The sequence below is a fragment of the Helobdella robusta genome (genome assembly GCF_000326865.2).
Source record: "Helobdella robusta unplaced genomic scaffold HELROscaffold_22, whole genome shotgun sequence".
NCBI lineage: Eukaryota > Metazoa > Annelida > Clitellata > Rhynchobdellida > Glossiphoniidae > Helobdella > Helobdella robusta.
Genome location: NW_008704170.1, coordinates 2,938,139 through 2,949,552, shown reverse-complemented (window position 1 = coordinate 2,949,552; position 11,414 = coordinate 2,938,139). Strand labels below are relative to the sequence as shown.

Sequence of the window (11,414 nt, the reverse complement as noted above, 5' to 3'; positions counted from 1 at the left end):
TCACGAACATATCAATGCGTAATTGTAAAAAAAGAAGTTTGTACGAACGAACGAATGAACAAATGAAAGATGAGTAGTTGGAAATAAACTTCAATTTTCCTCTTCACATAACATGATGATTTTTTAATTCTAGCTGGCAAAAATATCAATGTTTAAGGGAGGCAATTAAAAATTTATAAAAAAAATATAACCATCGTCATGTGTTATGTTTCCAACCATCATCTTTTAACCATCACCATTATCGGCGATGTTATCACCATCATCTTCTTACTCCTCTTCATCATCATCTTCTTCCTCTTCACCATCATCATCCTTTTCTTCTTCCACTTCACCATCATCATCATCTTCTTCCTCTTCGCCATCATCATCATCATCTTCTTCTTCCTCTTCTTCTTCGCCATCATCATCTTCTTAATCTTCACTGCCACCATCGTCGTCGTCGTTATCATCACTACCTCAATCGCCACCAAGATATCATCAGCGTTATCATCAGCGCGGCATCTTGATCACACGACGACGGACAGTACTATGATGAGGACGATGACCATCAACGCAACCACCACGCAACCGACTATCAACATCTTCTTCTGTTGTTGTTGTCGTTGCGAGAAATTTAAAAAATTTAATTGAATTACAAATAATAATTATGATAATTATTAATAAAAATTATAATGAAGATGACGATTATTAGCAATTAATAATAATTTCCCCGACCAATCACTATTGCAGTTTCAGATCTGTCGCAATGGCTGCCATCATCACCATCACTCCTATCATCATCATCACTCCTACCATCATCATCATCATCATTCCTAACATCATCATCATCATCATTCCTAACATCATCATCATCAGCATAACTATCATCATCACCACTGGCCGATCTGCCATCTTCACTAACTTTCCTAGCTTTGATCTGATGTTTCCTCGCCTCCTCGGTATGCTTGACAGCCTTCTCAACGTAATCAGCTGACTGCTGAATTACTGTTTCTATGTTATCCACCATTTCACCCTAGATATAACAATAATGAATAATATGTTATTAATATAGTGCTTTAAGTGTTGCCTGCTTTAAATCCACTTTTAATTGAAACATACACACATGGAAACATGGGAAACGTTGATAACCTGTTGCTCCACCAACATGGCCAGTTCAACGAACAGATCCCTCAACTCCATGATGCTCTTCTCCAACTTATCCAACTCTTTCTGCCTATCATCTAACTCTTGTAAATCTAACTTGGCTTTTTGAACCATCTCGTTGTACTGTGTACGTGTGCATGTGACCGATAATAATAAATTATGATAACTGATAGCGAATATTATTATTGTAATAATTATTAATGAATAATAATAGTGATAGTAACCTCCCCAACAAATATCTGACTCTTTCCACTTTCAATTATCTTATCAATTTCTTCGTCTGTCATGTCTTTGTTCACTAAAGAGAGGGAAAAATCAAAAAGCCAGTAAACATAGATGATCAAATGAACCATATATAACTGACCTCATCTAATTAACTGACCTAAATTAACTGACTCAGACGATATATTTATTCGACCTAGTTATCTAATCTGTGATTGGATGAGAAACCGACCAACCGATTTGCAGGGTTCTGACGATCCTCTTCTTGCACTGCTCTCTGTATTGTAGCTGGCAGTCATTGTACTCCAACATGCTATCTTTGAATCGCTTCATTAAGGAGGAATGCTGGATGGACAGATGGACAAAAAAATAAATGAGTAAAAGAAAAAATGAATGAATGAATAGACGAGAAAAGAAAAGAAGAAATAAACAAATCACAGTTATAAACATCACAACCTGCAACTTTTTAATCCTAAGATCGGCCCTCTCACCTTTCTCCTCTTTCTCTCTATTATTCGCCTTATCCAATAAAATCTCTGATTCTATATCTAACATGAAGAACCAATTAATTAATTAATTAACTGATTAATTATATGGGTGAGATGACGATGACAAGTGAGAGAATGAAGTTTCCCAGGTAAGTTGATGACATAGATGAGTGACCTGGTGATGAAACTTGAATGAGAGTACATACAAAAAAAGTACCTTTGAGTTCTTTCCTAATTGTCTTTGAAAGAAGTCGGATGTTGTTCATATGCTCATCTAACTGATTTCTTTGCTCTAACATGCATTAACATATTTTGTCTCATCATCATTATCATCATCATCATCATAACCACCAACCACATCATCATCTTATAAAAAACATACGTGCAACTACACAAACACAGATATAGAGAAACAAAGATACATACGCGCACACACACGCACGCACACACGCACGCACACATACTTTGATCATTATGTGGTGTGGACAGAAGGGCTGCATGAACTTTTTTAATCTCCTTCACTTTTAAATCCAAATCATCCAACTCTGACCCTATTTTGTTTGCCTATGATGATAGGGACAACATAGTTGTTGATAATTTTAATAGTAGATTTATCATTATTATAAAAAATAAAACACACACACACGCACGCACACACACACACACACGCACTCCTACAAACATACAACCTATTCAATATTTTAATGTGCTATAAAGTACAATTTCAGAAATGTAGTAATGGAATGTGATGACGCTCCCACTTTCTTGCATTGAAGCAACTAATACATAACAGGTTCTGCTACACCTAAAACACTGAGCTACATTACTAACATACTTCCAGCAGTACTAACCAGTTGAAAAAAATTGTTCAATTCATTATTTATCACATCACCTCTCTCGTCTCGAACTATTGAAATTTTTAGTGGCGTGGAGTTGTTGAACGTCACTATCACTTCCTCTTCTTCAAGATTACCCTATTCATGATTGTAAAATGAATCAATTTGGAAAATTTAATGAATTTAATGACAGTTTTTAAACTGTTAAAAAAAATTTGTAAAATTTGTTTTAAGGATTTTTAAAACATGCTACTAAATTTTTTACTAGTTAAATCACAGATATTAGTAATAATATTTATTTAAGATTTAAGATATATAATAAATAATATAGTAGTTGTACTGGGCTGATATAAAAATAAATTGAATAAATAAATAAATAAAATAAATTAAAAATAAAATAAGACACACACAAGTCTTTCAATTCAAGACACAAATGCCAGAACCCGGATGCCCTCAGATAATTTAGTAATTTGAATATTTAGATTTTTAAATGAATAAAATATATTTAAAAGAATATAAAATAGGATGTCTGCCTACATTTTTAAAGGCCGCTTTTCTCAATTCTTCCAACCGATCTCTTGGCATGATTCAGAAAAAAATTGAAATAAATAAACTTCAAATTAAATTTCAGTCAAAATGATTTTCCTATCACCTAAATTCCAAAGTTTAACTTTAGTATCGATTTTTTCATCAAATTAAATAAAATCGCCTACGGAGTTTAACTTTTAAATTCTAAAAGTTAATTAGCACTTAACTAATTGTAAATTAATTGTATAGTGCTTAATTGTATTATAAAAATTAGTTTCAGAGCATATATATATAGAATAAAATGTATATATTCGAACTTGCAGGCATGCTGTTTGCGATAGACGCTGTTTAATTGATGAACTATGACTGAAAACAAAAATTTACGATTTCATTTTAATTAAATTTTCAGCGTAAATCAAAATTACACACTTCAAAAAAAAATTATTCATAAATTTATTACAATTAAAACAATTCTTTAAAGTGAACGAAAACTAAAAGTATAAAAATGTATCAATCAATCAATCAATCAATCAATCAATCAATCAATCAATCAATCAATCAATCAATCAATCAATCAATCAATCAATCAATCAATCAATCAATCAATCAATCAATCAATCAATCAATCAATCAACCAGCCAATCAAATCAATCAATTGTTCATTCATTTCGTCGGTCAATCACAATAAACTTAACTATCATTCAACCAATGAAACAAACCAAAAAATCACACATCTATAAAATCATCCCATGCCATTTACAAATAATTATATGAGAAGAATGTTAATTTAAATAACAGACATAAAACTGAATAATATAAAAATAAAAATTATTATTATTAAATTATTATTATTTTCATAATTATATAATAAAAATTGTCAATATATACTAACAGCTGACTAAATTTCCAAAAAAAAATATAAAATTAGTTTGGCGTTTGGCAGCAGTTTAACTTATAGTACCTAAGATCGTTCACAAAGTTCTCTAAGTTCTTTGAGAAAGTTGGCAGGTCCTGACAAAACAAAAAATAATTACAATAATAATAAATATCAATAATAATAAAAGAAAGAGAGAAAGTCATATTTGCAATTAATTCTACCTTTTCTCTCTGCAGCGCAATCAGGAGTCTCTGTTTTTGCACATCACTAGAAAGTTCCACAGTCGCCAGGAAACGAACCACAAACGTTGAGTAGAAGTACTCAAAATCCGTAGCCGCCATATTGAAAATGGCGGTAGTGATGTCATCTCGCAGTAGGTCATGTGACTTGTTGAAGAGGGTGTGGAGAAGTACGGAGAGGAAGTCAGAGAGAAGGATGTTCTTGAAAGCGGGCTGATGATGAAGTTGCGGTGATGATGATGATGTCGTGATGATTATGACGAATCTTAAAATAATAACTTCACTTAACGATAAACCAAAGAAAGATAAAAACAGGACCCAAAGAACTAACTTTTTCGTAGAGTTTAAACCGATCGTTTAAGCTCTCCAAAATGCTGAGGTTGTGCCTAAACAGTTCTACATCTGTCTGAAGAAACGATTGTCCAAGTGCCTGATTAGAGAATTGACAGATGGAAAAATAGATAAACGAATGAAAGAAAGAATGAAAGAACGAATGAAAGAATGAATGAAAGGATGAATGAGTAACAGGTAGACGGACTGACAAACGATTGAATGAACAGTCTGCATCGTAAAAAAATTTTCCTTTTCCAGATTTCTACCTGCATGATTCCAGAAAAATATTGTTCCCTAGTAAAAGAAGCTGATTGGTTGTTCAGCTGGTCAGATGACTTGGCGGCGGCAGCCAATAGGGTGCTGGGGAAGAAAAATTTCCAATTATGCTTCAGGATAGAATGGAATAGAGAGAACAGCGTGACCTTAACGTCAGGGATCTGTCTCTACAAAATGGAAAAGTAAATGTTTAAAAGTGAATTTACACGATAATAATAATAATAATAATAATAAAAACCTCGGCTAATAGGGGATAGACTTGTCGCAAACTCAAGTCCAATATGGAGGGTAGGAATTTTTTAAACGTCTGCCCGGGCTCTGATGCTATGATGGTCAAGATTTGTAAGAACCTGAATAAGAATAGTCATTATAATAAAATTATTATCCATAATTTTGAAATAATTATTATTATTATTATCATCATCATCATCATCATCATAGCAACGAACTTTTCTACGATTTGATGACTAGCGGATTTCTCGTCAGTTAAACAGTCCATTATAAGCTCCCTGGATACGATTTGAGAATTACCGTCATCATCATTACCACCATCACCACCATCATCCTCAACAACAAAATCATTATCAACAACAACATCATCATCAACAACAACATCATCATCATCATCATTAACAACAACAAAAACAACAACATCACAATCAGCACCATCAAGAAAATCATCATCGTCATCGTCAACATCCTCATCAGCATCATCAAAAACAACAACATCACAATCAGCATCACCAATTTCATCATCGTCGTCATCATCATCATCCTCATCATCATCATTACTTAGTGAAGAGTTGCATGACAGGCTGAATGAGGGAGGCGACGGCCTGAGCGCCCATCTCGATCCGATGCACTTGAACAACCGCCAGGATCAACTGGAGAAATAAACTAGAAACTTCTGTCGGGGTGGTCATGATGACGACGACGATGACGATCGTGATGACGATGATTAATATGATGACGATGAGAACGATGACGCCTATACCCGTCATTCAACAATTCACATGAAAAAATTTAATTAAAAAAAAACTAGCACATCTCTCACTATACATGACCTTCACCTGAATTAGAGATGTAAACAGGAAGTAACTTCAAGGCCAAGTGGATGGAGCTGCGGAAGCAGGCGTAGGACATGATCTTCTGCTTCTTGCCGCCGGAAACGTCGAGGTGGTTTATTATATCAGTGACGATGGTTAGCGTCTTCTCAACGGCCGGTCTCACTGGGCAAAAAAGATAGAACTAATTTAATGATGGATGAGTTCATAGTTGGATGAATTTATGAATGAATGAATGAACGAACGAACGAATGAATGAATAAATGAATGAATGAACAAATGAACGAACGAACGAATGAATAAACGAGTCAATAAACAACTGAACGAGTAAATGGCGTACTTGATTCTCTAAATTCCCCATTCAATCTCAGCTTCACATAGGTCTCCTCATCACCCAACTGCACGTAATCCCCAATCAGGTGATTGACGAATGACGTCATCAGCTGGCCACGCCTCTCCCACTCCTGATTGGTCGTCGTCGGCCAGGGAATTAGGAGGTAGTGAGTTAGGGCTCTGTAAGTCAATAACTCCACCTGCGTGTGTGATGACGTAGCATTGCGACGCTTAAAAATTTTACATGCATAGATACATGCATACAGACATACATACATACACGCACGCACACACACACACGCGCGCGCGTAAATGTACAGACACACACACACACAAACATACAACAACAACAACACGCAAACAACACTGACCTCAGGTGGTACATTGCACACAAGAATGCCACTGATGTACAACTGTTGGAGGTACTTGTTGGAGTTGTACGCTGCCGCTGGACATACAGTGGTTAGTAATGATAGGAGCAGGTGACTTCCTGATAGTAGTATCTTCTCCGGAACCTTGGTGGCGATTATGATGATGATGATGAAGAAGATGATGAAGGTGACGATGATGAAGAAGATGATGATGACGACGATGACAAAGATGATGGCAACAATATCGATAAATGAGTAAAAATAATGTATAAAGTATCTAACGCTTTCCTGCAAAAACAAAGGAATGACGGATGACAGGAGGACATCAATCATTCCATCGCACTTCGACCTTGAACCTTCGTCACTTGACCTTGACCTCACGTAAAACTGGGCCAACCAGACAGAACAGGTTTTTAGTACCGCTAGCGTTTGAGCATGACTGGGAATGGTAAAATTATCGTCATTACCAACATTAACACTACCATGAGTGTACATACATTAAAAAGTAATAAAGCGCTATATAAATAGTCATAATAATAACAATAATAACAATAATAATATTAATAACAGCAATAATAATAATAATAACAATAACATTTTCGTCACATACACTTCAATAAAATCGGCTTCCAGGACGTTCTCAATTGGCGATGATGTATCGTAGAGCTTCAACTGAGAACCATAATCAGCCACTGTGATTAGTCTTGGTGATGATAATGAGGACGATCATTCATTCATTCATTCATTCATTCATTCATTCATTCATTCATTCATTCATTCATTCATTTATCCATTCATACACAGCACACAAAAATACTGACACAAAAACACACATACATACATACATACATACAAACAAACAAACAAACAACATACAGGCACACAAACAAACACAAATGTACAAACAAACAAACGCTCAAACAAACAAAGACACAGACATACAAACCTCTCCATCAAAGAACAGCCAGAGTTGAAATTTTTTTCGAAGTTCTCGCCGATGAGATGATCGATGAGTGAGGCTTGTATCTGCAGGGCAGTCGAAAAGTCTCTCAAACTACAATGCAACCTTGCTCGTTCAATAAATTATTTTATTATTATTTTATATTATTATGACTATAATTATTTATATTATTTTATTAACAGTAGTAAATAAATCACAAGATAAAAGTATAATTCACATGAAACCAAAAAGAACCTTCTGCAATCATTTTCTGCTGTTATGTTTAACTTTCTAACAACAACCACACCCTGCTGCTGCTGCTGCTTCACGGCTGTTACATCCCCAGCTACTAAGCTACGCAACGAAGATGACGAAAACGATGACGTCATAGCAGCAGCTGATGATGACGCTCTGCTGGCAAGGCATGTCGTTGAAGCTGTTTTAGCTGCTGACGCTGCTGTTCTCATAGCTGCCAATGGTGACGGCGATGTTGTCGTCGTCGTTATAAATCTTTTGAGGTCAAGATATATGCTTAATGACTCGTTGAATGGCTGGAACTGAATGGTAGAGAAAAGGGAGGGAGAGTACAAATATTATCATTTTTAATAATAATAATAATTTACGATACTCTATGTTATGATTGAGTAGAATGAAAAACGAATTAACAGACCTGAGAGAAAGGGAGAAAGAGAGAGAGAGAGAGAGAGAAGAGAGAGAGAAAAAAAAGGGAGAGAGAGAATTATAATTATAAACTAACGAGATGTTGAAAGACTTGAGCTGGGAAGAGTTTGCCAATCCCTACAATAATGTTAATGTTCTCCATCAAATACGACTGCCATTCTGTTTTAAACTGTTTCAAAGTAATTGTACTTGATAACAATATTAAAATTACAAATAATAATAATTATTACAATAATAAATAATAATAACATCATCATCAAGTATGTCATCATCGAGCATTTCGAGCTGTGATTGGTTGGTCTTGAATTGGATCCTTTCAGATACACTGACAAAAAGCGCTAGCAGTACCTCTTGGTACCTTTGTAAAGAATAATTTAAAATAAATTGAAGATATCGAAATTATTAAGTGGTAGTCCCGTCTTTGGTTAAATTGAATATGAAATATCAAACTAATCTGGCGGTAGATTTGTTTGTTTCTTACTAATGTAATCGTCAACTTTTCATTCTTAACAGTTTAATGTCTTAACAAGTAGTACCCTATAGCATTCTATCTATCTATCTGTCTGTCTGTCTATTTGTTGGTTCACTCAAACAACCATTACCTCATTCACTCACTTATTCATTCATTCACTCATTCATTCCTGTAGTCCACAAACTTGATTAGTTGAGCATTTGTATCATTACGACATTCTTCCATCTTTGAAGAGATGCTATCAATAAACTCATTCCATATATCCAAACATCTGAAGTAATTCTCATTGGTCGGCTGTCAAATTGATAAATTAAATAAAGTTGGATGTGATTGATCAGTGAAAAATCAAATCAACCAATAAGAAACCTGCTTGAAAGTGAACTGAATGAAAAGGGCAAGAAACTGCGTGAAAGGAAAGTTTTGATTGGTCAGGAATTTATGCATATGAGTCAGGATGAAGCTACGGAAATATTCAATCATCTTGTTCAGGTAACTGTTCATTGGTGGATGGGAGAAAATTATAACATAAAAATGAGGTAATTAATATGCAAATTGAACGTTTAATATGCAATAATTATACGCCTAATATGCAAATACGCCAACAAAATTTAAACCCTAACCCTTCTTCGAGATCATCTAGAGCATTCTTATCTCTATTATTTGCGTCATTCTTTGACAAAATCATCAGCATGCTATAGAATGCTTCAAAGGTGCTGGCTACGAATTGTAAATACGATTCGTTTGGAAATGGTGAGGAAGACGACGACGACGATAACATTTTGTTGGCTGAAATGCTAAAAGTTCTAGTCATCAATTCACAGATGCATGATAGTGCGCTGGTAGCGATGCACGACCTACAGCAGTTGTTGCAACACTTATGGAGAGAGCATTCAAAGTTAATAACATCATTTGTCGTCGTCGCCAGTGGAAATGGTTTATCAAAGCAGAACTTTGTAGCTAGTTCTAGAATTATTGCAAAGAGATCTCGTTTGGTGTCAAAGATTGTCAAGATGCTGTTGTTGTTGTCGTCATTGATGCTGTTGTTGTTGCTGCTGACTTTGGTGGGATCAATCCATGTGAACATGCTACAGAGGCACCTGAGAGCAAGGTACATGATTGAAGCACATTTAGGATCTAAACAAACTGATGAAGATAATGTCGTCGCCATCGTCGTTGTTGTTAGTGATGAAGATGTTGTTGTTGATGCTGTTGGTGCTGCTGCCATGTGGTTGCTGCTATGTTGGCTGTCGATTATTGATTCTGCTCTGCGTTTTGCTGACAACAAAATACCTGCCAACCAATTGATGACAATTCCCAGCAAATGAATAAATAAACCAACCTAACATAAGCAACAACAAAAAATCCACAGACACACATAAACATACACACATACTCACACAAACAAAAAACACACACGCACACGCGCCCAACCAACCAGTAAATATATTGAGCAGATCAGGCACGTGCCCACTTAACAATTGCATCAATTCTAATTTTCTTTCAGCAAGCACATCCTCTCTGGGCGTCAAAAACTCTTCTGACGCCATCTGAACGAACGTTAATCCCAGTTCGACGTACTCTTCTAATGATAGTAGCTAAGGTTAGAGAAAAAATACTTAGAATTAGGACAAAAATACTACTACTGCTACTCTTTTTAATACTATAACCACTATCAATATTATTATTATTATCACTATCATTATCAGATATATCATTATCTAGGTTTAGTTTGTATCTCTTTTGGCTAACAGCAGAATTTTAATTATTAAAAGTGTAAATAGTTGAATTCTATCAACATTGTATCATTATTTGTGGTAGTATCATAAGAAATATCATATAGTATCATTATTATTATCATTAGTGATAGCATCAGTACGATCATTTATTATCATTATTATTAGTGGTAGTATCAGCACTATCATTTAGTATCATCATTATTATTAGTGATAGTATAATTTTTTTCCTATCTCCCATCTTTAATTTCTTCTGAAAACAGTAATGTCATAAATTACTTCCCGCTATTACTAATATTATAGACAAGATGAAAAATTTGAATAGAATAATAATAATAATAATGCATATATAATAATATATAATTTTTATATATAATGCATATATAATAATAATAATGCATATATAATAATAATATTACAAAGGAGGTATTACAGGCTTTAAAAGAAAGAAAAGTAGTCGATGAGGAAGAAACGGAAATAACATTGGAGGGAGTAATAAAAGCAATGAAGAAAATGAGGAACAACAAGTGCACAGGGAGAGACGGAATTCCCATGGAACTGATCAAAGCGGGAGGACTAATTGTATGTAATGAGATTCACAAACTCTGCCAAGAAATCTGGGACAGTGGAAAATGACCAGAAGATTGGTGTAAATCAATCTTGATCATGTTGCCAAAAAAAGGAGACCTGAAAGACTGCAACAACTACAGATCAATAGCACTGATCCCTCATATGTGCAAGATCATGCTGACGATCTTGAAAAAACGATTGGAGAAAGACATAGAGCAGCATTTAGGAGAAGAGCAGGCAGGTTTCAGAAAGGACAGAAGTACAGTCCAGCAAATCCTGATGTTGAGACTATTGTTGGAAGATGCAGG

At 34.9% G+C, this 11,414-nt stretch overlaps 2 protein-coding genes across 2 annotated transcripts; both read right to left on the bottom strand.

Annotated features, from left to right (window-relative positions):
* Positions 1-506: 506 nt before the first annotated feature.
* HELRODRAFT_78435 (hypothetical protein) lies at positions 507-2,396 on the bottom strand (the record flags this gene model as incomplete). Its single annotated transcript, XM_009018805.1, has 8 exons — positions 507-587; positions 902-1,012; positions 1,129-1,266; positions 1,368-1,441; positions 1,602-1,710; positions 1,822-1,913; positions 2,071-2,145; positions 2,318-2,396. Coding segments are annotated over 8 exons (759 nt in total), but the record flags the coding sequence as incomplete, so codon positions are not given.
* Positions 2,397-3,661: 1,265 nt separating this feature from the next.
* Positions 3,662-9,304, bottom strand: HELRODRAFT_111555 (hypothetical protein; the record flags this gene model as incomplete). Its single annotated transcript, XM_009018804.1, has 19 exons — positions 3,662-4,228; positions 4,316-4,546; positions 4,665-4,763; positions 4,933-5,109; positions 5,181-5,292; positions 5,392-5,451; positions 5,735-5,849; positions 6,013-6,171; positions 6,347-6,569; positions 6,732-6,854; positions 6,993-7,149; positions 7,321-7,413; positions 7,657-7,776; positions 7,906-7,941; positions 8,134-8,207; positions 8,408-8,500; positions 8,581-8,689; positions 8,988-9,097; positions 9,170-9,304. 19 exons carry the CDS (start codon positions 9,302-9,304, stop codon positions 4,142-4,144), a joined length of 2,313 nt encoding a protein of 770 aa, XP_009017052.1. The 3' UTR covers positions 3,662-4,141.
* Between the last annotated feature and the right edge of the window lie 2,110 nt (positions 9,305-11,414).